General features: G+C 45.3%; 1 protein-coding gene across 5 annotated transcripts in view; it reads left to right on the forward strand.

The window, feature by feature from the left end:
* The window catches only part of hcfc1a (host cell factor C1a), a 75,250-nt gene that overhangs the window by 41,872 nt on the left and 6,343 nt on the right, over positions 1 to 27,035 (forward strand). For all 5 annotated transcript variants that reach the window (XM_084316945.1, XM_084316947.1, XM_084316948.1 and 2 more), the window contains exons 18-22: positions 16,351 to 17,599; positions 17,912 to 18,045; positions 22,807 to 22,917; positions 23,016 to 23,223; positions 24,876 to 25,166. In XM_084316945.1, the coding sequence (XP_084173071.1) occupies positions 16,351 to 17,599; positions 17,912 to 18,045; positions 22,807 to 22,917; positions 23,016 to 23,223; positions 24,876 to 25,166 (1,993 nt within the window). The remainder of the gene's footprint in view (positions 1 to 16,350; positions 17,600 to 17,911; positions 18,046 to 22,806; positions 22,918 to 23,015; positions 23,224 to 24,875; positions 25,167 to 27,035) is intronic.

The raw sequence follows: 27,035 nt of genomic DNA on the forward strand, positions 1-27,035 counted from the left end.
GGTGTGCTGGGTGAGTGGGGTCAGATGATTTTCTAGCTCTACTGATTGTGCTTTTGCGGTGGAGTGATTCGAGAGAAGGGAGGGGGGTGCTGATTATTTTGGAGGATTTATTGATAATTCTTTGGAGTTTGTTTTTGGAGTGAGTGTCCAGATTGCTGTACCAAACAGTTATGGAGAAGGTGAGGATGCTTTGGATGATAGCCTGGTAGAAGCGGAGCAGGAGATGTTTTCTGACTCTGTATTTTTTTAGCTGGCGGAGGAAGAAGAGTCTTTGATTGGCTTTTTTGTGTCTCGATTCTAAGATGCATCGATGCATAATCTATTATTATAGCCTAATAACGTTGATGTGTATAAATTAGTGCTGTCAGGCGATTAAAAAAATTAATCTAATTAATTACAGGATAATCGCATTTTAATCGCATTGTAGTGGGTGCTATGGACATAATTCACCATTGTGTTGATGTATTGATGGGGCACTGTCGCTTTAAGGAGGTGGGTTTTGGGGTTGGGCTTGGAGAAGACTCGCTGGTGGAATGTCATTGATAAAATGTTTGGGTACTAGGAGCTGTCAGAGGCTAGCACGGCATAGATCTGACTGCTGTCACTTGTGATAAAAAGATAATAAATGACACACGGCTTTGTGTTGTCGCAAGATAGAAATTGTGCGTTTCTCCTTTCCGACGATTTCTACATTGGTGACCCTGTTATACGTTTTGAAGACGCTTCCGCGGCAACATTCTACGAACGCAGTTTCGCTGAAATTACCTGAGTTCTGGGAGTCGTCAGCCTCGCCATGGTTTGCGCAAACGGAGGCACAGTTCGAGCTGCGTGAGATTACCTCGGATACCACAAGATATTATTATGTGGTGTCAGCCCTGGGAAGTTCGACAGCCAGCAGAGTGGTGAGCCTTCTCAAGAACCCTCCGGCTCGAGATAAATATCACACGATCAAGTCATCTATTAAAGACTAGGGATGCCCCGATCGATCGGCCCCCGATCGTTATCGGCCGATAATCAGTATAAATATGCGATCGGGGAATTCCGATAATTAGTCATATTCGCAGATCGCGGAAACTGATCAAGTGGATATCTCACTCGCTTGTCTCAGACGCACAGGACCTGCAAACTGCTCCTCCTCCCTAGCCCCGCCCGTACCCGTGTAGAGTTTGTAAACACGGAGGCGGACCTCTTCTGCTGAGTCTAGATAGTGCATTCGACCTGAGCTAACGTTAGCTACCTAGCTATCGTTACTGTTTAAACAAAATTACCCAGTCAACTATTCACTTTTAGTAGGCATTGTCTAACGGTATTTAGCCGGCTAGCTACTGATAGCTCCGGATATCAACAAATGCCCCAGGAAGTCCAGTAGCCCATGTTGATATCTCCGTTAGCTTGCGTTAGCTGACGTTAGTTCACGGTTCAAAACGAAATGTCCGATTGAACTAAATAGTTGTCTTAACGTCATCTAGCCGGCTAGCAGTAGCTACAGATAGCTCCTGATATCAATGTCTTATAACATTGATTGAATGCGTATTCGAGCTGAGGGCTTGCTGAATGTGAAATGACCAAAGCATAACGTTACCAATAGGGTCCCGCTGCAGCGCCGGAGAATCCTTTTTGGAGCTAGGGCTACTAGAGTACACACAGACAGTGGAGCTGTTTGCAGATAGCGAGCATTTTGACTTGTTGCGTGGTGGCGATGTCTCGCAGATAATACAACTACAAGTCTAATTATATAATATATATATTTTATAAAAAAAAAAAAAAAAACTTTTTATATAAAATAATTTTTAATTTCTTTTTAATCAAAAACGATCGGTATCGGCCGATATGGCTCACGACGATCGGTAATCGGTATCGGTGGCAAAAAACGTGATCGGGGCATCCCTATTAAAGACATTCGAACTTTCCGATACCGAGCGGGCCAGCCGGTTGTTTTCTTTGCAAGGGCTCGGTGATAGCAAGCCATCGGAGCTCATGGATAGGATGCTGGATTTATTGGGAGAGCACAACAAGCCTGATTTCCTTTTCATGCAACTTTTCCTGCGTCAGCTGCCTTTTCCGTTTCGGGCCGCTCTGGCCAACACCACTATAGACGATTGCCGCGCTCTGGCCGAGGAGGCTGATTTTTTTTTTGGCTGGTCAACAGCACTGTGCAGCGGCAGTTTTCCCAACCCAAGCCTTTGTTTCACCGCCGGGAGACTGGAATATCACCGCCGCAGCGACAGCCCCTCGCCAGCAGCGTGACGCGGGGCTGTGTTTTTATCATGCACGGTTTGGACGTAAAGCCAAGCAGTGCCGCCCGCCGTGCAGCTTCAGTGGGCCGGGAAATGCCCGGGCCGGCGCTCGTTAGTGGCCATGAGCGTCGGTCGGGCTGGCAGGCTACTGTTTGTCCAGGACACCATCTCCGGGCGGCGTTTCATGTGCGACACGGGCGCGCAGGGGAGCGTCTTGCCGGCTTCTAGAGTGGACATCCTATCCGGTGGACACGGACCCCCCATGGAGGCCGCCAACGGCACCCCCATTCGCACATACGGCACCAGGTATGTCGAAATGTGTTTTAGTGGCCAGCGGTTTGGCTGGGACTTAATCACAGCTAATGTAACCGTCCCTCTTCTAGGCGCAGATTTTTTGTGTGATTATGGACTGTTAGTGGATGTTAAAAATTGCCGCTTAATTGATGCCATTACATTCTGCTCTTATGCTGGTGCGCTTGGGGGTGCAGACTCCATCAGACTCTCTAGCATGCTCTCCGCCGCAGACGAGTTTCAACACCTTCTCGCTGAGTTCCCGGGCCTCACGCGGCCCACATTCTCATCATCTACAGCCAAGCATGGAGTGGAGCATCATATCACCACGACCGGCCCTCCGGTTTATGCCCGGGCTCGGCGCCTCGACCCGGTCAAGCTCAGCATTGCCAAGGCAGAGTTCGAGAACATGGAACGCCTCGGCATTGTCCGTCGCTCCGACAGCCCATGGGCCTCCCCCCTCCACATTGTCCCCAAGCCGGGAGGGGGGTGGCGCCCATGTGGTGATTACCGCCGGCTCAACGATGCTACGACGCCGGACCGGTACCCAGTCCTGCACATTCAGGACTTTTCTGCCCGCCTTTCAGGGAAATTTATGTTTTCCAAGGTGGACCTTGTGCGTGGGTATCATCAGGTGCCCGTCCAACCGCTGGACGTCCCCAAAACAGCAGTCATAACTCCATTTGGACTATTTGAGTTTCTGCGCATGCCATTCGGCCTCAAAAACACTGCACAGACGTTCCAGCGCCTTATGGACTCTGTGCTACGAGATTTGGATTTTATTTTTGTATACTTTGATGATATCCTCATAGCCAGCGCCTCTAAGGCTGAGCACATGTCCCACCTCCGGATGCTTTTTGAGCGGCTAAATGAGCATGGACTGATAATCAACACGGCCAAATGCCAGTTTGGGCGCTCGACCATTGACTTCCTGGGGCACCGAGTCACTAAGGAGGGAGCGGTCCCTCTTCCCATGAAGGTGGAAGCTGTGATGAATTTTCCCCGGCCAGGTCACTGCAGGAGTTTCTCGGAATGATCAACTTTTATCACCGCTTTATTCCCCAGGCGGCTCAGATTATGCAGCCTTTGTATGAGGCCCTTAGGGGTAAAGCGCCAAAACATGCTGTCGACTGGTCTGCAGAGAGAGACAAAGATTTTCTGGATGCCAAGGCTGCCCTAGCCAACGCCACCATGCTGGCACATCCTTCCTTTAAGGCCCCGATCTCCATCACCACCGACGTCTCAGATTTTGCCGTGGGCGCAGTGTTTGAACAGTGGGTAGGCGGGGCTTGGCAGCCACTCGCTTTTTTCAGCCGCCAGTTAAGCCCCAGCGAGCGGAGGTATAGCACCTTCGATCGGGAGCTCCTCGGCCTCTACCTTGCCATCCGACATTTTCGTTTCCTGCTGGAGGCCCGCCAGTTCACGGCCTTCGTGGATCACAAGCCACTGACGTTCGCCATGGCCAAGGTGTCTGAGCCATGGTCCGCCCGTCAACAGCGACAGCTCTCATATGTCTCAGAGTTCACTACTGACATTCAACATGTGACGGGTAAAGCGAACCTTGTCGCAGACTGCCTCTCCCGGGCTGTAGCGGGCGCCATCCACTTGGGGCTGGATTACACCGGTATGGCGGCAGACCAGGCTACCGACCCTGAAGTGCGAGATTTCAAGTCAGCCACCTCAAGCCTGCAGTTAGAGGATGTGGTTTTTGACAGCGCTGGCACCACACTCCTGTGTGATGTCTCTATGGGACAGCCGCGCCCCATCGTTCCCACAGGATGGAGGCGCCGTGTTTATGACGCTGTCCACGGCCTCTCCCACCCGGGAAAGAAACCTACGCAGAGACTAGTGTCCGCCAAGTTTGTCTGGCCTGGGCTTAGGAAAGATGTGAGAGACTGGGCTGACTCCTGTTTGGAGTGCCAGCACGCTAAAGTGTACCGTCACACCAAGGCCCCCCTGCAGCACTTCCCTGTACCTGAAAGGAGGTTCGACCACGTGAACGTTGACCTAGTGGGCCCCCTGCCCCCCTCACATGGCTTCAGTTACCTCTTTACTATGGTAGACAGTTCCACTGTCAGCCACGACGTCCGCCGAGGTGGCCAGGGCCTTTATTGGAACCTGGGTTGCCCGGTTTGGCACTCCAGCCGACCTCTCTTCAGACCGGGGCCCACAGTTCACGTCCGAGCTCTGGAACACGGTCGCCAAGAGCCTGGGCGTGAAGCTACACCGGACTACGTCGTACCACCCGCAGGCCAATGGGTTATGCGAGCACTTTCACCGCTCAATGAAAGCAGCACTTCGGGCCAGCCTTACTGACAGCGGCTGGGTCGACCGGCTCCCGTGGGTCATGCTTGGTCTCAAGATGGCCCCCAAGGAAGACCTTCAGACCTCCTCGGCCGAGCTGGTTTACGGTCAGCCTCTGCGGGTGCCAGGGGATTTTATCCCTAACATTACTGCCCCCTGGTCTGCAGCCCAGCAGCGGACGGCACTTCTGGAGAAGGCTAAGGTATTCACACCGGTCCCCACCTCACAGCACGGCCTCCCCCGGTCGCACATCCCTACAAGTCTGCAGTCAGCGGAATAAGTTTTCATCCGTCACGATGCCCATCGGGACCCCTTGAAACCTCCATACGACGGTCCGTTCCGTGTCCAGGAGGCTGGAGACAAGTACTTTGTCATGGACATGGGCGGGAAGCTGGAACACATTTCCATAGACTGCCTTAAACCGGCTCATGTGGACTTGGGCAAACCTGTTGGACTGGCCCAGCCCCCACGGCGGGGACGACCCCCTACCTTGCCCAGTCTTCCGAGTAAGGCCCACGAGACCCCCTCGCCACCTATCCAGTGGTCGTAGGGGCCTTGAGGTTTTCCCCACAGAGGCGCCGGCCTCTACAGGGGTCAGGCGGAGCCGTTATGGCAGAGTTCTCCGCCCTCCTGTTCATTGACTTCTTTTGTTATGATGAATTCTGGGGGGACGTATGTAGTGGGTGCTATGGACTTAATTCACCATTGTATTGTGTTGATGTATTGATGGGGCACTGTCGCTTTAAGGAGGTGGGGGTTGGGCTTGGAGAAGACGCGCTGGTGGAATGTCATTGATAAAATGTTTGGGTACTAGGAGCTGTCAGAGGCTAGCACGGCATAGATCTGACAGCTGTCACTTGTGCTAAAAAGATCATAAATGACTCATGGCTTTGTGTTGTCGCAAGATAGAAATTGTGCGTTTCTCCTTTCCGACAATTTCTACAGCATAACCATTTTATGCCTGATATTCTATATTCTATAATCATATTTCAAATTGTGTCCGGATGGCAGAATTCAGTACTGTATCTACAAAACCTTCTGTTTAATCATCTTCCATCTATTAATTTGCTTAGATTTTTCAGGTCTGGTCAATTTGAGCATAGTGTTATTCACAGTCAAATTTAATTGATATTCTCATTTGGTTCATTACAATTTACTCAAGCCTAGTAACAGACAGACACAGTATTTCTGACACTGGGAATACATTCCCTGAGATCCATAGATGTCCCTATAATCAGATACCAAGAACATGCAAATGGACCATATAAAAAAGTCTGTAAATGTGTATTCTACGTTCTTATGGAATGAATGAGATTTAAATTATTTAATATTTTATTTTTTTGTAATTTCATTTTGAGTTCATTTTTATAACGTGATAATTTGCTGTGTAATTAATTAATCTAATTAACGCGATAAACTGACAGCCCTCGTTTTTTTACTTCTCTGGGACCAGCTTGGTTGACATTAGCAGCTAACGTTAGTTTAGGTCATCAAACTGTCACATATGCTCCTAAATAATTTTTCTGGTTGGCTATTTTTGTCGCAAATGCGAGTGAAACGCTTGCACTGTAGAGTCTAGACTTTAGGCACATTTACACATATATAACGTTAACGTAGAACATTTGCGCATATTGCTGCGGTCAACAATGGTTAGTAAAAGTAAGACGTATGTAGTACCTACTTACTGGTCACAGGAGTCTTCAATAACGTTTGGATGGTAATCCATTTTGTGAATACATTTGTTTAAACAACATCTTTGTTGGCAGATGGCTCCTGCTTTCTTAACGTTAACTCACTGGAGGCCAAACCCGAGATAGTCCGGGTTAACTCGCCATGCTCTGGGCGCCAAACCCCTCGGGTTTTAATCCATATTTCTTTTATTAGCGATGTCCATTCATTTTTCATCCATCCAGCCTGATGTTATCATTGGGAATGGGTCTGAGCTCGCAAAGGGCAAATACCGCCGCCTATCGTCTCCCGGATGGTATTGCACATCATTGGATTGGATTGGCTGGGACTGCATCAAAAAAATAAGTCCAGTCCAGGTTTTACTTCTCGGGCATGCAGTATCATTATAACAGATGGACTAAGGACACTCAAATCAGCGTGGATTATGTGTTTTGGATATATAACGTTGGATAAATAAACGCGATCAATATTTGGAATGGCGATCAGGAATTGGATTAATCTTTTTGCATGACATCAGATGTGAGGTAAGGCCTTTATGTAATACGAATCTTGGGGTAATCAGATGTTCCTATCACCGCCATCGTTGCGTGTGTGTGTGAGGTTCGCGCCGACCAAAGTACGGAGAATCGATTTTTCAGACCCCGCTTCTCTTCGTGCATGAGGACTAGGGCTGACCTTTGAATTTTCTTTTGGAATTCGAAGCTTTTTATCTTAATTTTTTTTTTCATGTTGTGGGACTTGTTCAACTTTGTCAGTGCTGTAAAGTTTAAACCTTTTTAAATCTTAGATAAACGAAACACTTTGCTTTCATGAAATATTGTAAGCCGTCATTTGAGGCTTTATAAAAGCAGCACAATGAACACAAATCTGTCGGTGCCGAGTCCGACCTTGTCTTAAATAACAAACGGCATTGCTTGTTGTAGTTAACAAAGAGAGGCAGAGTTGATTTAGCAAAAAAGAAGAAAAAAAATTATAATAATATATATATATTTAATTTTTTAATCGCATTTTTTTTTCATATTCGAATCCCATGCCCATCGAATAAAGCTTCGAAGTATTTAAGACAGCCCTAATGAGGACATACTATCGATAATCTAGCGTTTATTTGAAAACGATTCATAAATCAAGCGACAAATGGCACAATACATTTAAAGGCCAACCTTCACGTTGTATTTTTGTTCAATAAACAATGTGGACTAGGCCAACGGTGACTTTCATGAAGAAGGGAGAAAAAAGTATTGAAATTGACCCAGTTTTAGCGTTTTTATCAAACATTTTGTCTGCCCAACACAATCACCACGCACGTGGATATTTTAATCAATGGTTCGTAACGTGCATGTGTAATCGAAATGATCTCGTCACAACAGGTGCAGGGCACCAGGGGGCTCACCAGGGGGCGCTGAGAGTCACACAAAGCTAGTGGCAGGCACTGCAGGCAGAGAGCCTTGCTACCATAGATATATGCTTAGCCGAATGAAAATGTATCTGTTTCACCTAACACTATTGCTCCGTGATTATAGCTAACCACTATTTGTAAAAGCCACAACCACGTTACCATATTTGTAATAATGTAAATCATTGTGTCGTTGTACACATATTGTGTTTATAACGTTAGTAGCTAACATAGCTTAGCTTGGTAGCTATTGTGCTAACAACATATCCCGACATCCGGCTCGCTGGCCGGCATGAACGGCCGACCCAAAATGGTTCTCTCCTCTCTGTACACCCCGTCCCCACGGGTACCCTGCCGGGGGGCCCATGGACGCGACAACGGCGGCAGCCGTACGGTGCTCGAGCCCGTAAAGGCTAGTGGTACACGATAGCTATGAGCTAACTCTACAGGCTCAAACACCCTACGGAGTACGGCCGCCGCTGTTGTCGCGTCCACAAGCTCCTCCGCAGGACACCCGCGAGGACGGGGGCACACAAAGAGGAGAGAACCACCCGCAGGGACGGCGGAGCTGTAGTGGTCCCGACTGTAGCAGGGACGGCGGAGCTATAGGCTAACTGTGATGCACCGAGTGGGCCACCATTGATCTAGTACTATGACCCGGACGGGCATAAGGCATACGTTTCCTGAAGTGACGTCACGGCCGTGCTAGCGTCTGATAAGCTTTTAGATTTGGCTCATTAATATGCACCTGTAGTGACGTCGGCGTTTGATAAGCTTTTTTGATTCGCGCGTGCATGTTATTCGTGCGTGGACCTTTTTTAACTCTTTCGAAGTGGCATTTCCGGTGTCAAATGGAAAAAAATAAATAATGAAATTATACCAATGATGTAAACTACCCATAATTGATCAGTAGGGTTTAACCTGGATGTTGGGCTTTAAGCTCGATTTGCTGGAGTTTATTGACGATCACTGTTATTTAGATCTATTGCTATTATATTTGATATGTTTTAAGCACTCGCAAATAAGTCCTATTCTCCATTGGATAAAGCGTTGGCCCAGAAGGGCCATCAGCTGTTGGTCCTGAATGAGTTAACAAGCTAAGCGCGCATAGAGCGACCTGTGTAACGTTAAAGGATAACTCCACTTTTTTTTTAAATTAGCTTATTTAACATCTTCCCTGGAGTTAGACAAGAAGATGCATACCTTTTTTGTCTCTGTGCGTGCATTTTAGCTTTGGGAATAGACGCTCCGTTAGCATAGCTTAGCTTCATCACTGGAAGTGGGGGAGGACAGTAGCCTTACAGTGCCTTACAGTGTATTGCAAGGTCTGACATTGACCAAACTTGATATGCATGACCTTGGTGGGCTCTAGGTCAACTCCTGAAAAGGGGGTCAATGTCAGACCTTGCAATCAAAAGTTAGGGGCGCACTGAAATTATGGCAAGGGTTATTAGCCCCCTAACTTTTGATTGCAAAGTCTGACATTGACCCCCTTTTCAGGAGTTGACCTAGAGCCCACCAAGGTCATGCATATCAAGTTTGGTCAATGTCAGACCTTGCAATACACTGTAAGGCACTGTAAGGCTACTGTCCTCCCCCACTTCCAGTGATGAAGCTAAGCTATGCTAACGGAGCGTCTATTCCCAAAGCTAAAATGCACGCACAGAGACAAAAAAGGTATGCATCTTCTTGTCTAACTCCAGGGAAGATGTTAAATAAGCTAATTTAAAAAAAAAAGTGGAGTTATCCTTTAAGTAACTTGTATTCCGCTGTGAAAAACCGTTCATCACTGCATAGTGCATACAACTTGGTTTAATCCAAACGTCCATTCAGAAACATTGTATTATGAAATGAGACATTCTGCGATATCTGTGACTATTTTCCCTTCTTGGTGTGTGCGTTCAGCTGACGCTGTTGACACGCCCAGTCGCCCACTACGCAAAGCTTGCATTCTCACTAGAGCCATATGAAATCCGTTTTATTATTTTCCAAATTCCATTTTATTTTTTCCCAAATTCAGTTTTTTCCGTTTTAATATTTCAGAATTCTGTATTTTGCTTTTTATGCTCATTTTACCATCAGAAATAGTGTCTAATAAGTGGGAATGAATAAATGTCCACAATTGAATATGATATAACAGTCCATTTAATGTTTTTAAGTGCTGCAACTCAGAAATACAGTTAAATTTTACACAATACTTTTCAAATAATATTGTGACAAAATAAAAATACACATTTCAAGTGTAAACAATAGATACAGCTAGCTACTACTGACATTATCACAATGACAATGTCAGTAGCCTAGCTATATCTATTATATTGTGATGAAATATAGTAATGCATAATTTAGGCACCTTTAGTTTATTTCGTTTATAAAGGACAGTGTATAATGACAATCGTTTGCATTAAACAAATGGATGAGTGCACCAGATTTAGCAAGAAGCTATCATTTCCATCTATAGTCCTATGTACTGTAACGTTTCATAGCTATTTAAGTTTATATAGATTATAAAGGGCAGTGTATAATGACAATCGTTTGCATTAAACAAATGGATCAGTGCACCAGATTTAGCAAGAAGCTATCATTTCCATCTATAGTCCTATGTACTGTAACGTTTAATAGCTATTTAAGTTTATTTAGATTATAAAGGGCAGTGTATAATGACGTTTGCATTAAACAAATGGATGGGTGCACTCGATTTAGCAAGAAGCTATCATGTCCTAACGTTATAGCTATTTAATCACAATAGTGTCGCAAGTGTTTTTGTGGCTCCAGTCGACGGAACGTTGACAGAATTTGCAAAACACCTTATCGCCGGAGGCATAAAAGTCATTAGGATACTGCTCTGCTCTGAATTGAGGTCTTATTGGGGAATTTCTTAGCTTCTTGACGATGTTAACACAGAAGCAGCGAGACGCTTGGAGACTGCTGTGTTGTGTGTAACCCGCTCTAGCGTCTGCCTCCCCGGTTGCGTGTGCACCAAGCGTTCCACCCAAAAATGGAATTTCAGTCCAGATTAGGCCAAATTCTGCAATATTCCACGTTTTGCAGTTGATTCCATTTTTATTGGTTAATTCCGCGATTCCTTCCCCGATTCCGTGAACGCGGATTTCATATGGCTCTAGTCAGACACACACACACTCCTCTGGTCATGCATCCACTCAACTCATAGAAAATACAGCATCAGGCTATTCTAAAAGTATCTATACTAATAAAATGGAGTATTGAACCGTAACACCCAGAAAAGTGGCAATTTTTAACACATTCGGGGCCATTCGATTTCCCCATCCTGTTCTAGCACGGCCAGGTTTTCATTACATAGTTTCACTGTGCGTCACCTTGTTTGTAGAGCTAAATCTATATTTAATATTATAGCTATGGATACAATACCATGGTAATTTGACAGTAACTATCTTCCATTCAAGATGCAAAAAAGAATAAATATTTTCATGAATATGTTCACACGTTATCCCGCGGTGAATATACCGGTAAGTATAATTTCGGAATGATCCGGGCTAATTCCTGGGAGGCTGGCTAGGGCGCAACGTGAATTCTACTAAAACCATTGGCGTTTCGTCCCTGGACACGCTACTATTTTCAAATCAAATGCATATGATGGGTATTATATTTCATCATGAATGCATGAAAGGGGGGAGTCGTTTCTGATTAATTGATTGCCAATAACGGCATTTGTTATTACCACAACACACGCCGATCAGGGGGGATGGGTATGAAAACCATGCACGATCAAGCTGAAATTGACGTCAGATTGTCCTTACCTGTGGTCGGTGGTATTCCAAAAAGAATATTCCAATTATTTGATTGCCATCTGGTCCATCCTATGCCCATCTGGTCCACGACATAACTCACCACAACATATGGATCGGGGGTTCCGAAAATGATTCAATGCGGTCCAGTGAAGCCCTAGGTTTCCCATTACTAGAAAAGATCGCCCGGAGCGGTTTAAACGTAGCACCCGGTCTGGAACAGGGTTTACTGCACTCTCAATACTGCCTACTAGCAGGATCTGGCCGGTACTGCACCTTCGGAGTCCCAGTATGCCTTTTAACGGCAACATACAGGTCCCTGACATTGAATAGGATATTAAAATCGAAAAAAGGGAAAACTATCCAAAAACGTTGGCCGCGAAAGTGTTAAACTTGAACTTGAGGACTGCATAGTTTTCTTGAAAAGCGTATCTTTATACTTATACTTATAGCACATGCATAAGCCTGGTCTCTTTTGAAAGATAACATTCTGAAGTTTCTTACACAATAAATAAAAATCACTTTTAATGCTAATGAAATAGAGTAACATAGGGCTGAACTTGAGTTGTACTTGTAATTGTGTACTCACGTTTTTCTGTAGTAGTTGCAATGTCCCAAAAAAGAATATAAGTATGAGCTGGAAAACACCATGGGTCCATAGCCACCACAGGTCTCATGTAGTACAGGTCCAAATTTCATAAAAATCTGTTCAGAATTGCGTGATTTAGAGCGATCTTGGTAAACTGTACAAAGAAAGTTCTCCAGTAATCCATTTCCTCATTGACGGCATTGCATTCCGTATGTTTTTCATTTCCTGTTTTCGCTCGTACATTTTCACCTAGATCCCTGATTCGCACACCACCATGTGAGGTATCATTGGAAAGATACACTCATTGGCTACAACCCTGTCCAATAATTTTCGCAATCGCTGAATGATTGATAGTTCCAGAGCCTCGCGTGTCAGGGGTGGTAATCTGAGGCTTGTGTGTACAAAGTTGCACGCCTGACATATTGGTATGTAACTCAAGAACCGCTGAACGGATTTGGTAGGGTGAGTGGCATTCGAACTGCAACAAATATGGCTTTAATTCTATCCATTATGTTTTATAAAAAATGCAGAGCCGCTAGACGCTCGCAAAATGCTGTGTCGTGCCGGTGGGCAAATCGTCCTAAAGAGGTAGACGGGCCCCCACCTGTTGAACTTCTAAATAAGAGTTAATTTATGTGACTGCTTGTATTAATTGATGAAAAAGTAGCCATGTGCAGTAATATAGATTATAAAATTGAGGATGTAATATATTATTCAGGGTTCGTACAGGTGCTGGAAATCCTTGAAAATGCTTGTATTTCAATGTGCTGTTTTCAAGGTTTTAAATGTGCTTGAATTGTGTATAAAGTGCTGGAAAGTTATTGAAATTGTAATTGCATTTTATACTTTAATAATAGGGCTGCAACTAATGACTAATTTGGTAGTCGACTAATCTGCCGATAATTTTTTCGATTAGTCGACTAATCGAAAACCAATGTAAACAACAACATTTTTTTTTTTTTTTTTTTTTTTTATTACCTATCTTTGTGAAAGTGGCTTCTCAGCTCTGGTCCAGCTGAAGACAGAGCAGAGGAACAGATTGGACATTGAGCATGACCTCAGAGTTGCTTGTCTACCATCACCCCAGACTTTGAGACTCTTGTCAGGACCAAACAACAACATCATAACATGATGATCCCATAGCAAATTAAAATAATTACTCATGAAACATTTGAATTTGGATCTTTAAGCCACTTTAAATGAAAATGTATTTGAAGAACAATACAGCAATCACTCATAACAAGATAAATAAATTAAATAATACAAATTAAAGTGGAAGTGTACTTTAAATAACTTTTGTTTGCTGTGTGTGAGAGGTGTACGTGTGTGTCTTACTCTGATCGCTGTGTGAGTGAGAGGAGTGTGTGTACTGTGTAATTTGTGTGTGTGTCTTACTCTGATCGCTGTGTGAGTGAGAGGTGTGTAATTTGTGTATGTGTGTGTGTCTTACTCTGATCGCTGTGTGAGTGAGAGGAGTGTGAATGTGTGTGTGTCTTACTCTGATCGCTGTGTGTGAGAGAGAGGAGTGTGAATGTGTGCGTGTCTTACTCTGATCGCTGTGTGTGAGTGAGAGGAGTGTGTATGTGTGTGTGTCTTACTCTGATCGCTGTGTGTGAGTGAGAGTAGTGCGTGTGTAATGTATTGTGTGTCTAGTCTGATCATCATCTCCTGCAGGGGAACAATGTTTTCAATGTCCAAAATTTGCTATGGGATCATCATGTTATGATGTTGTCTGGAACCCTGAGAAGCCACTCTCACAAAGATAGGTAGTGCACAATTTTTTTTTTTTTTTTTTTTTTTTTTTTTTATGACTAATCGACGCAACAATTTCTCGTCAACGATTTTTTATAATCGACATCGTCGATTATGTCGACTAATCGTTGCAGCCCTATTTAATAATAAATCGCTATCTGACTGAATAGTTTGGTTTTTAGACAAAGAAATAAAATAAGTCTGAGCGACTCGCGAGCCTATTTTGCGTTCGCCTTTCACGCAAAATGAAATGTGGCTCGGCTCTACCCGTAGTGTTTTTACCTGTGCCATCTGAGAACCGCGCGCGCGCGCGTGTGTGTGGCCAAAATGCCGGGAGGCTGCCGTTTTAATGAGCTCTGGCTCGGAGATATCAAATATAATTCATGGTTAAAAAGAGGAGAACATCCTCGAGTAGCCGTGTGCAAAATATGCAGAAAGGACTTGAAGATTTTTACCATGGGGGAGTCTGCACGTTCGAGCCACGTTGAAAGGTGAGCCACTGAGCCATGGGTGTTATTAACGTGTCTCGGCCTGGCTCGCCAGGTAACTAAGTTCGAGACTACAAGTGCTCCACACCTGTCTCCGTAAATGTTTGTTATAAAAATACCACTTCAATAATCGAAATAGTCAAGTAACAGGCAGAATACACTATTGGAATTACAAACTCGCTTTTACCGGCGAATCAACGTTACCTAATTTCCTTTCATGTATTTCAAAACACGAAAACTTGTTGTGTATTGAAATGGTATTTTATTTTTATAACGGAACATTTACGGAGACTGGTGTGGAGCAGTTAGTCTGGAACGCAGTACCCATTCTGCAATCTGTTAATAACGTTTCAATCAAACGTGACGAGCCAGGCCAATTTTAGCATGTTTATTTATGGAATATGCAATCTAACAGCTAATGTGAACTTTACAGTTAATTACATGGATAATAATGTTAAGGTAGTTAGTTCATTCCAGGCCATCATTAGGCTCTAAAATTCATAGGCAGTAGCCTATAAATGAAAATGAAATATACATTTATAATATCATAATGATCCATTTAGATTAGATGTCAACATTAAACAATAAACACTCTTAAAGTTAAGTGCAACCAGTGAGATTAAATTAATAAAACACTGTTTTATTTATAACATGCTGCTCCTTTTTTATTTAGGGAAGAAGCATCAAATTCTGATGAAAGCATGACTAAATCCAGGTCCTGCATTAGTGGATTATTTCCATCCACATCAACAACCAGCAGTGTAGTGAGAGCCAGAGCAGCCAGTGGAGTAGCTTGCAGTGGAGTTGTCCCTCTACCATCCCCAGGCTCATCCAAGAACCAGTCAACCAGCAACACCACAGGCACCGTTAAATCATTTGTTACCTCTAATCCAACACTTCAAGCTGAAATATGCTGGGCAACAAAAGCTGTAACCAGCCACTATTCCTACCATTCATGTAATAACATGGGGGCCATGTTTCAAACAATGTTTCCTGACAGTGAGATAGCAAAGCAATTTACTTGTGGGGAGAATAAAGTGGCATACCTCACCACATTTGGGATAGCTCCTCATTTCTCTTCCCTGAAAACTTTATTAACAGATTGCAGAATGGGTACAATACAGTACGGCTCAATACACAACAATTGTTAAGGGGATGCAGACCAGACCAATACTTTCGTCTTGTTTACATCAGGGTCCCCCATGTTCAATTCATCATGACATTTATGACATACACGACATACAGATATACAGTACGTTACTGCATAACACATCGGCTCAGCCAGGTTATATATGATGCCAAGTCTACATAATTTTGGTTGTTTAGCACAATAACATCTGATTTAATGTGATGGAAGAAGTGAAATAATCATTTTGAGTAAATATTTAATTTACCACAGCCGCATAAGATGCTGGAAAATCTTGAAAATGCACCTTGAAAATGCTTGAAAAGTGCTTGCATTTTGCCTTGGAAAAGGTGTACAAACCCTGATTATTGAGATGCATCGTAGAATCTAATCAAATCGTGGACAGCTGAATCGTAATCTAATCGTGAGGCCAGTGGAGATTCACAGCTCTAACACACACACACACACACACACACGTATATACAAATGCCCTTGTGAATGTCATCATAAACGTGAACAAAGCATTATAAATCTGCAATGTCTATGTAAGAAAGACAATGTCTCGTGGAAAAGACACGTACAAGAAGGTGTAGCTTCGGTCTGCGCTATGCTCATTACGGGGGCCTGCTGAATTTCCCTCGGGATCAATAAATTACTTGTATTCTATAAAATGTTCCTTGTGCTAAAAGCTGCCGGATCTTCTTTTCTTCCCAGAACCTGCCCACCCAGGTGACGCTGATCACCACTCCCAGCGGCGTCGAGGCCCAGCCGGTGCAGGACCTGCCGGTGTCCATCCTGGCGTCGCCCACCTCTGAGCAGCCCAGCTCCAGCGAGGCCAGTGGCGCCGGGGAGAGCTCCGGAACAGTCACCCTGGTCTGCTCCAATCCCCCCTGCGAGACCCACGAGACGGGCACCACCAACACGGCCACCACCGCCTCCTCCGCCATGGGCGGGGCTCAGAGGGTGTGTTCAAACCCCCCCTGTGAGACCCACGAGACAGGCACCACCAACACAGCCACCACCGCCTCCGCCAACATGGGAGGAGGTCCAGTTTGCTCGAACCCCCCCTGCGAGACCCATGTAACAGGCACCACCAACACGACCACCACCGCCTCCGCCAACATGATGACCCTGCGAATGTGCTCCAACCCACCCTGCGAGACCCATGAGACCGGCACCACCAACACGGCCACCACCACCTCCTCCGCCATGGGAGGGGCCCCGAGGGTGTGCTCCAACACGGCCACCACCACCTCCTCCGCCATGGGAGGGGCCCAGAGGATGTGCTCCAACACGGCCACCACCACCTCCTCCGCCATGGGAGGGGCCCCGAGGGTGTGCTCCAACACGGCCACCACCACCTCCTCCGCCATGGGAGGGGCCCCGAGGGTGTGCTCCAACACGGCCACCACCACCTCCTCCGCCATGGGAGGGGCCCCGAGGGTGTGCTCCAACCCACCCTGCGAGACCCACGTGACGGGCACCACCAACACGGCCACCACCACCTCCTCCATGGGAGGGGCCCAGAGGGTGTGCTCCAACCCCCCCTGCGAGACCCACGAGACGGGGACCACCAACACGGCCACCACCGCCTCCTCCGGCATGGGCGCCGGGCAGACGGGCACTGTCCAGAGGGTGTGCTCCAACCCGCCCTGCGAGACCCATGAGACGGGGACCACCAACACCCCGTCCACTGCCACCTCCAGCATGGCCGCCGGCCAGACTGCCACAGGGACGGGAGCGGTCCAGAGGGTGTGCTCCAACCCACCCTGTGAGACCCACGAGACGGGGACCACCAACACCCCGTCCACTGCCACCTCCAGCATGGCCGCTGGCCAGACTGCCACAGGGACGGGAGCGGTCCAGAGGGTGTGCTCCAACCCGCCCTGTGAGACCCACGAGACTGGGACCACCAACACGGCCACCACCGCCTCCTGCAACATGGAGACGGGCGAGGGCGCAGGTAACACACTGGGACAGCCCTGCAGAGTGGGCTCCACTCAGGGTTCAGGGTTCATTCAGGGTCCATTCAGGGTTCCACTCTACTGTTCCATTGTAGTAGCATAATTCAGAATGAGTTCATGCAACATAGAACATTTAATAAGAAGTGTATGTCTCACATGTTGTGTGGTTTCTGCATACGGATAAGATATTTTAGGTAACCATTATTGACATCTGGTCCAGAGACTACAGAGCACATTCTGCTCCCAGGAGAGCCCTATTTATATATTTATAGAAGTGAAGCCTGAACGAGTAGTTTTGCATCCACCTCCAGCCGAGGAGGGAGCAGACAGTGCCAGCAGCACAGAGGGACCCACCACGTCGGGGGCCAGTCCGCCTTCCACCACCCAGGGCCGGGCCATCACCACTGTCACCCAGTCCACACCAGCACCCGGACCCTCTGTACCGGTAAGAACACCGCCGACTCAGGGCGGCTGGGTAGCGTAGAGGTCTAAGCACTACCACTGCAGAGACTGGGTTAGAATCCAGCTTTCAGCGGTACCTCCGGCTTGGTCAGGCGTCCCTACGAACACAATTGTAAGTGTTCGAGAGTGGGAAGCCGATGGGGAGTCCTGGTCATTGCAAACAGCGACTTCTACTGGTCGGTCGGGGCGCCTGTTCAGCAGGGAGGGGATCTGGGGGAAGTAGTGTGAACTAGTGATGTTAAGATTCACAGATTCGCATCGGTGCACCGGCATAAACGTTCAAGATGCGAGTGCACCGGTGGAATAAGTGCCCATCGGCTACAATTCAGGTTGAACTCGCGATTAGGGATGTCCGATATTATCGGCCGACCGATATTATCGGCCGATATCGGCAGTAAAATGTGATATCGGAAAATATCGGTATCGGTAAAAAAAAAAAAAAAAAAAACAATAACAATATTTGTTATATATATATCCAGTGAAATTATTAGTTACCTGAAATTATTCAGTTTTTTGGGGGGGAAACCCTGCATATATCGGTTGATATTGGTATCGGAAATTAAGAGTTGGACAATATCGGAATATCGGTATCGGTAAAAAAGCCAATATCGAGCATCCCTACTCGCGATGCATCTGTTGTTAGTCTTTGCATCGGTCAAAACCGATTCATTCATATAATTTCCTCTCATCCACTTCTGTCAGCACTCGGCAGCAGAGACTATCTTTGCTTCGCTACTACAGAAGGCGAGAGCCGCGTCACAGTTATCAACAAACAGTGGAAGTCGAGGAGACATGAATTGAATTGACCAACTGGCTAACGTTAGTAGCCGCTGGCTAACGTTGGCCACTGTTAGCCGTTCAGCTAACGCTAAACTATCTAACTAACTAACGTGACTCTGCAACACCAGTTCCATTAGTGAGGAAATGGGGGGGGGGGTATATTGACGACGCTTGACAACAGGTTCAAAGATAACTTACATTTATTGGCAATATTGCTTCCTCCAGGTTCCAACTGTGTTGACAAAATGCCATGGTGTGGTGAGCTACGGAACATCAGAATGCTCAAACTCAAACGCGCTCGCTCGCTCTCTCCCTCTCTCTCTCTACGTTCAATGATTAAAAGTGGTCAAACGTTACAATATAAATACTAACTGGATAGTTGATGATAAACATTTAATTTCATTATCTGAAATATTATAAAATCATTAAGTCTGCTATAAGCCATTATCCCTTTGTGTGTGATTATTATTGTCTCACAGTAGTGTGTATATATACATTGTGTGTGTGTTTTTAGCTAAAGTGGATAGAAAACACAGTACTGTGCAAAAGTCTTAGGCACCCAAGAGTTTTTATATAAATTGTCTTACAGTAGATTATTTTATTTTTAATAATAATAATAATATAAGCTGAATATAAGAAATACAACCAAATCCTCTGTCATACCATAAAATTGCATTATGTTGAGTCAAATCGTATCGTATCAACAGGGGTGAATCGTATCGCATCGCATCGCCCGGTGCTTCAAATGTATCGTATCGTTGGCACCGTATCGAGATGCGCATCGCATCGGCCTCAGTGATGGAGATGCACATCCCTAGTGTGAACTAGGGCTGTCAACGAATATTCTATATTCAAATTAATAATCGAATTGTTAAAAAAATAAAACGGCCCTGGCGGTCTCCTTCTCGCTTGTGTCTTAACGCGCTGCATGGCGGACAGGAGAGACATGACAAGCTATATTCATGGGATATCACTGCAACCTTTACGTGCACCTTACAAAAGCACTGGATAAAAGTATACGTTCACACTAATAAAACAAATTGTCTATTGGCTGAGCAGCCTGGCATTCGTGTGACATTGTGTCCGGAATCAACCAGGAAATGGCTAACGGCTAATAGTTTTTGTCGTCGTTGAAAATTGATAATAATCACAAGATGCATTCAGTGATGGATCTAACTACAAGGATTTATGAAATTATGGAGACACATTTATGGAAAGTTCAAGACCGGACCACAAAGCTTCTTGAAGGGTGGCGGTCGGGTGGCGTAGTGGAGATTGCGCTCGTCACCAATGCAAGAGGCTGCGGTCTCGACTCCCGGAGTCAGCATTGCCCTGCGACTTGGGCCGGTCGTCATACTAACTCGTTTGGCTGAGTTAGGGGGAGGGAAGTCGTTGGTGGTAATCTGGCGTTGTGGACAGCGACGCGCCGCCTACGGGTCAGGTCTGGGCGCCTGCTCAGCGAAAGGCAGGAAATGGTGAAGGCAGTGTGACCTCCCACGCATTACGCTTCACCAATGAGAGTCCTCGCTGCCAGGTGAAAAAAGAGCCACTGGCTGTTAGGGCTGGGCGATATGGAAATAAAATCATATCGCGATAACGATATGATAATGTTATCATATTTCTCGATATCGATAATTATCGAAATTGTTCGAAGTATTAAAAAAAAATTAAACAGATGTATGTTTATTTTGCAGCAATTCTTTGTCATTGCCGCCATCTTTAGTGTTACATCCCCTCACACTCCAGTTCTCAGGCTGCAGCTGGTTTAAAAGCGAAAGTAAACCGGCTTCTCTGCTGGCTGTGGTTCCAGGGGAGTTGAACAGTTCTGGCTCTGCTAGTTTATTTTTGATCTTTTGGCGCTTTTTTGGTGGACAAACCACCGCACATGTGCACTGTGACTCGTGACTGGAGTCTAGTTCTGCTAGCACACATAGCCTATAAAAAATCTCAATTTGGTCAGTATTGTCATTTGGACAAGCAAAGCCATTACTTTAAGTTGCAGGCAAGAAAGACAAGTCTGTCCACTGTCTCTGGTTTTAAAACTGCGATATCGATTATTAAAATATATCGCGATATTTATTGTTATATCGCCCAGCCCTACTGGCTGTCTCCACATGTGTTGGAGGAAGCATGTGGTGGACTTCAGTGTTCCCTTGTACCGACCAGTAGGAGGAACATGCGCACAACAACCAGGTAGGGGAGGGGGGGAATTGGCATAACGACTAAATTGGGATGGGGAGAAAAATAGAAAAATCAGGCGGAGAAAAAGAGGATATTAAAAAAAAGAAAAAGCTTCTGGAAGGGTTAGAATGACACAAAACGGTGCTTCCAATTTGTGATGATGGCAGAGAGTTCAGATCCCAACTCGGCTCCGGAGAGAGTGATTTGCACTCCGAGCTCAATCTGAAAAGCCCTGTTTGGAAATACTCATGCTATTTATGGTAGTCGGCTTGTAAATCATCCCTCAGGGCAAAAATGACTTTGTTTAGTCACATTTCTAGGAATTGTGTGCCTTAATTGTATTTAAACAAAACATGAAACAAATATATAGGCTACTGTAGTCTTACTGAACAGATATTGAATAATTAATTGACAGAAGCATCCGGATCCCCAATGGTTTTATTACTATTTCACGTTTCATTCAAATATATTGTTTGATGTTTATCACGCCTTTTTCGGAGGCACGCTGCTGTGTATAAATGTCCGTTCTATATACCGTGAACTTTCATTCATTTGATCTTGCTCCGAGAGACAAACTTTTCTGAGAGATTGAGATTGAGAGTACATTATTCTATTTGTATGCTGGTGTAGGTATGTTGATATTTATTTTGTTTAAATAAATTCCCTATAGCCTACTAGTTATGTCTCCCAATTGTATTGGTTTGCCCTCTTGTGGACATAATGCGCAACAATAGATATTCGAATCGTTCGGGGGCGGCTACGTGGCGTAGTGGGCAAGGCGCTCGCCACAAATGCAGAGACGCTGGGATCGCCTGTTCGATCCCAGCGCTCCACATTGCTTTCAGTTTAGCTGGTCATCCGTACTAATACACATTGGCCGTATTAGGGGGTGGGAAACTGATGGGTGGGGATCGGGCGTTGTGGACAGCGACTCCTACAGGTCGGTTGGTGCGCCTGCGCAGTAGAATCAGGAAGTGTCGGGGGCAGCGTGAGCCTCCCACGCGTTACTCCTCGCCACTGAGAGATCGAGCTGCGCAGGTGAAAAGATGCGACTGCTGTTACCTCAAGTACCGGAGGGGACTTGTGCTATGTATGACTTAGTCCACATTGCAGCCGGCTTGTGGGAGGCAAGAAACAACGTTCGTGACAGGGGAGGGTTGAATTGGATGATACGAAAATTGGGATTGGAGAAAATATAGAAAATGGGAGAAAAAGTGGATCCAAAAAAAAAAGATATTCGAATCGTTCGAACCTATATGTTTTTTAGAAGGAATGTTAAAAAAAATTTACAGCCCTAGTGTGAACCTCTGCACGCGTTACATTCTAGACTCTAGACTACCACATGCTGCCCTACTGTCTGTCTGGGGAGGGTATAGACCACCACATGCCACCTATAGTAAAAAAGAACCTGTAACCCCCACTGTGTTACATTAACACACCCTTCTGGACTATATACTTGTTACTTCATTCTAATTAGTGTATATAATTGTATAATTGACCACATCTGCCCAGTTGTACAGCCCTGGCCTATATTTTATTTCATAAATATATTATTCTATTGTGCTTAACTTAAGCTCATATTTCATTTTACTTGACTCTACCACTTTATTGTATTATCTGTTTGTTAATGTCTGTCCGCTAATGTTGCACCAGTAAAGTCCAAAGCAAATTCCTTGTATGTCAAAAGTATACTTGGCAATAAAGACCTTTCTGATTCTGAAAAGAAAAAAGAAACTCCCAACTCGGTCCATGGCTCACTCCGAGGCTCCCTCTCTTTCTCCAGTCTATCTCGTCGATCACCGATGGCGCGGCCGCCAGCAGCTCCACCGAGGAGCCCATGCAGACCGACGAGGCGTCGGAGGCAGCTGCTGCCATGGAGACGCAGCAGGCAGAGGTACGCGGAGGAGCCCAGCCGGACGTTTTTTTTCTCCACATTACTAGCAGTGCTTTCTGTCAGATGATGTAACCCGCCAGGACTGTTTTTCTCTCCAGGGAGGAGAGGCAGCAGCCACCGCCATGAACCTGCCCTCCGAGCTGATGGCCGAGGCCCAGGGCACCACCCTCATGGTGACTGGGCTGTCCGACGAGGAGCTGGCGGTGACTGCAGCTGCGGAGGCAGCGGCCCAGGCTGCGGCCACAGAGGAGGCCCAGGCTCTGGCCATCCAGGCTGTCCTCCAGGCCGCACAGCAGGCCGTCATGAGTACGTCGCTCCACAGAGCTTACTGTGATTTAATCTTTTTTGGAATTGGCATAATATTTTACGTTATAATAGCATTAACACTATGATCGCCCGGGACGAGTTAAGACGTCATTCCTAGCCATGCTCATTCTGCCGAAGACGCCGTAACTCGTCTTTGATGTCAATATTTCAAAAATCTGTCATCGAATATATTTATATTTCCTTTCCGGAGCCCTGAGACACACTGCAAAGCTCCACTCAACTCTCTAGCGGTTCAAGAGCGCCATCTGGTGGCCGATCGGCAGATCGCCAACCGGAAATGAGCCTTTGAACCGGAATTGCTCATCCATATGTGGTCCGGGCACTCGCTATCGTTAGAGAGACTCCGTCTTGATACAGTGAACATCGATCGGTGCAAATAACTCGAAAAAACAACATGATTTGGACGTATATACTATTATACAACCTGGAAATGGATCGGGCATTTCTCCATCCCATAATAGAAAAAATTCTGTTCCACGCTCATCTGCCAGCGGCGCGAGGAAGCCACGGTAAGATTCAGCGTTATATTCTAACGTGTTCCATATAAACTGCTATGATGAACATATGACCCACTCTGGATGAATCATATAACGCTGCCCACGGAATTATAAACGATCCCCCGCCCATCCGGTCATCATCAGATGATACGCAGTAACTTCTAGAACCACGTCCAGTTGACATTTTTTATCTCGCGCCGATTGCTATCAAACTGTATTTTATCATCAATATAATGTATTTGGAGCTATAAATCAAGTTCTGGAGAAAGCTGCAGAAAACGATAAAAACATACTTATACTTTAGACCATATTTTAGTATGAATATGTGAATGAAAAAGTTTAACGTTGCTACACCCTGAACAATACATATAGGACATTGAATGGGCCATAATAATGGCAATTTAGCAATAGAATTTAAAAAGTTAAAGCCCTGCAAAGAAGGGGAACTTCTCCATAGACAAATAGAGCTGGCGAGGGATGGTAAATTATGAATTTAACCCATGGCGATTAAAGTGTTAATAACAGTTACGTGTCAAAATGTCTCTTTATGTTGTGTACATGTTAGAATCTAATGACGTAATTATCAATAGATTCGTCCACTGAGTGGGTAAAATGTGGGTGTGATTTCTAGTGGCCAGGAAAGGCCAGTCCTCACTTGTACATGTCTGTCGGAGAGGACAAGATGCAGTCGGAGAGGAAGTAATCGGGAAAATAAAGTTTAAACTTGTCGTTTTGTAACTACTTGATATGACCAAATGTAATTAACTACTGAATAAACTAGATAATTGTATCAGAATGTAATCCAACTACTAGCAAACTACTGCTAGCCTAAATTTAGTGTAGTTAAACTTAAAGGGATATTTCACTGGGGGCGACAGTGGCTCAGGCGGCAGAGGCGGTCGTCTGGTAACCGGAAGGTTACCGGTTCGATTGCCGCTCCTCCCGGGTAGTGTGTCGAAGTGTCCTTGAGCAAGACAATTAACCCCTAACTGCTCCCGATGAGCAGGTCACCACCTTGCATGGTTGCCTCCGCTGTCGGTGTGTGAATGTGAGGAACAAAGAATTGTAAAGCGCTTTGGATAAAAGCTGCTATATAAACGCAACCATTCAGCATTTCTCTGTGCCTTCGTACAGACGAGGGGAACTCAGAGAGTCAGCAGCCGATCAGCATCCCCATCGTGTTGACGCAGCAGGAGCTGGCGGCTCTGGTTCAGCAGCAGCAGCAGCTCCAAGAGGCCCAGGCGGCCGCCCAGCAGGGGGCCACGGACGCCAGCCTGCCCACCGAGGGCCTGGCCCCGGCCGACAGCCTCAACGACCCCCTGGCGGAGAGCAACGGACACAACGAGATGGCTGCCGCCGTTACCAGTGCTGTCGCATCGCTGCTGCCTCGCGCCTCCGCTGAGACTAAGACCGTTTATCTCACAGGTATATATGCAACGGGGAAGTGGATGAGAGTAAGACAGTCTATCTCACAGGTATGCAACGGTTAAGTGGATGAGAGTAAGACCGTTTATCTCACAGGTATATATGCAGCGGTCCGGTGAAGTGGATGAGACTAAGACCGTTTATCTCACAGGTATATATGCAACAGGGAAGTAAGGCTGTCCCCGAAGCCTGTTTTTGGTATTCGAACTTCCGTCAGGGTTTTTCCGAATTAACGTTCGAACCTTCGTTTTTAAATTTTTCTTTTTATTAAAAAAAAAAGTATAAAAAAGAAACAAAAATTATATCCTCAAACTAAATCCTCAATTTGAATAAAGTGATTAATCTGATTAAATGAGTCTTTTCTTTTTTATTAAATCAACTTTCCAGACCCAGCCCAGGGAGAAGCCCCAGCCCAACTAAATCAATTAAATCAACTTTCTTTAACACTTTGGATGCCACGCCGTGTTTTCCTTTTTACCCCCTTGATGCCCAAACCAACTCCAATGTTAACTTAATATCGCCTAATCTATGTTTTAAATTATGGTTATGTGTCTAATCTGCCCGTCGCTTATCAAAGACTAATTTGTCAAGGCAGATTGTTTTTTTATCGCTTCATTTCCGTTTGATAGCATTTTGAAAATCACTCGTTTTCACGGAAAAAACAACCCTATGATGATAATCGTCTTTTACTGGAATATTCCAGAACGTTGTCATTTGTCAGCCTATTTATGAATCGTTTTCAAATAAACGCTAGATGATCGATAGTATATGTGTGCGCATGCACGCTTGTGCCGCGCGCTGATAATCGCTGCTCTTATTTCCTGATGGCTTTTACAGTCAAAACAACTATATCACATATAGTGGAAACGCTTATATCTCTGTGAAAACGAGTCTGATTATCCTAAGACTGATAACATAGATTCCTTACCTGAGGTCAGATGGTATCCAAATGGTTTATTCCAATTTCCGATCGCCATTCGAAAAAATCGATAATTGTATTGATCCCCCACCGTGTGTACAGTAGAACACATATTCGCCGTGGCACCAAGGTTCCAGAATGAACTCTGGTAGACCCCGGTTACATCAGTGAGAAGTAAAATGTGGAGTCAGAAATCCGTTCTCCCATTTACTTTCATTGAGTCCAATCCAAAAGGGTGATTTACCATCTGGGAGACGATAGGGGGCGCTTTTTTCACATCCGAGTGCTGGCGGTGCCTGGATATCCAACGGTAGGCTCGCTTGATGCAATATGATTTCAGATCGCTAATAAAAAAAAATGAGAAATCTCGTGATGGGCATTCAACGGTCGGGGGGTAAACCCAAGATATCTCGGGCGTGGCATCCAAAGTGTTATTTCAGTAATTCAATTCAAAAAGCGAAACTCTCGTAGATTATAGATTCATTACACACAAAGTGAAATATTTCAAGCCTTTATTTGTTTTAATTTTGATGATTATGTCTTAGTTCATAAAAGCCCAAAATTCTGTATCACCAATAAAAAAAATAGATGTATTTTTCTTTTGTATATAGAAATGTCCGCCTTGTTCATGCATAGAAATGTTCATACATGTTCACTCAGTACTTGGTTGGGGCTCCTTTTGCACAAATGACTGCATCAATACAGCTAAATATATAGACTTTTCCACGATATTCTAATTTATTGCACCTGTATATATGCAACAGGCTGTGCAAGTGAACGAATTACTCCCTTTCCCCCCTAATACTTATTATTTTTATTATAATTTTATTTTACCTTTTTATTATTACCAGGAAGATCAATTGAGAAGAGCTTCTCATTTACAATGATGACCTGGCAAAAATAAATAAACAGTATGCATGAATCCAAGACAAACATCCAATGAGGTAGAG

The sequence above is a fragment of the Notolepis coatsorum genome (assembly GCF_963971535.1).
Source record: "Notolepis coatsorum genome assembly, chromosome: 6".
Taxonomy (NCBI): domain Eukaryota; kingdom Metazoa; phylum Chordata; class Actinopteri; order Aulopiformes; family Paralepididae; genus Notolepis; species Notolepis coatsorum.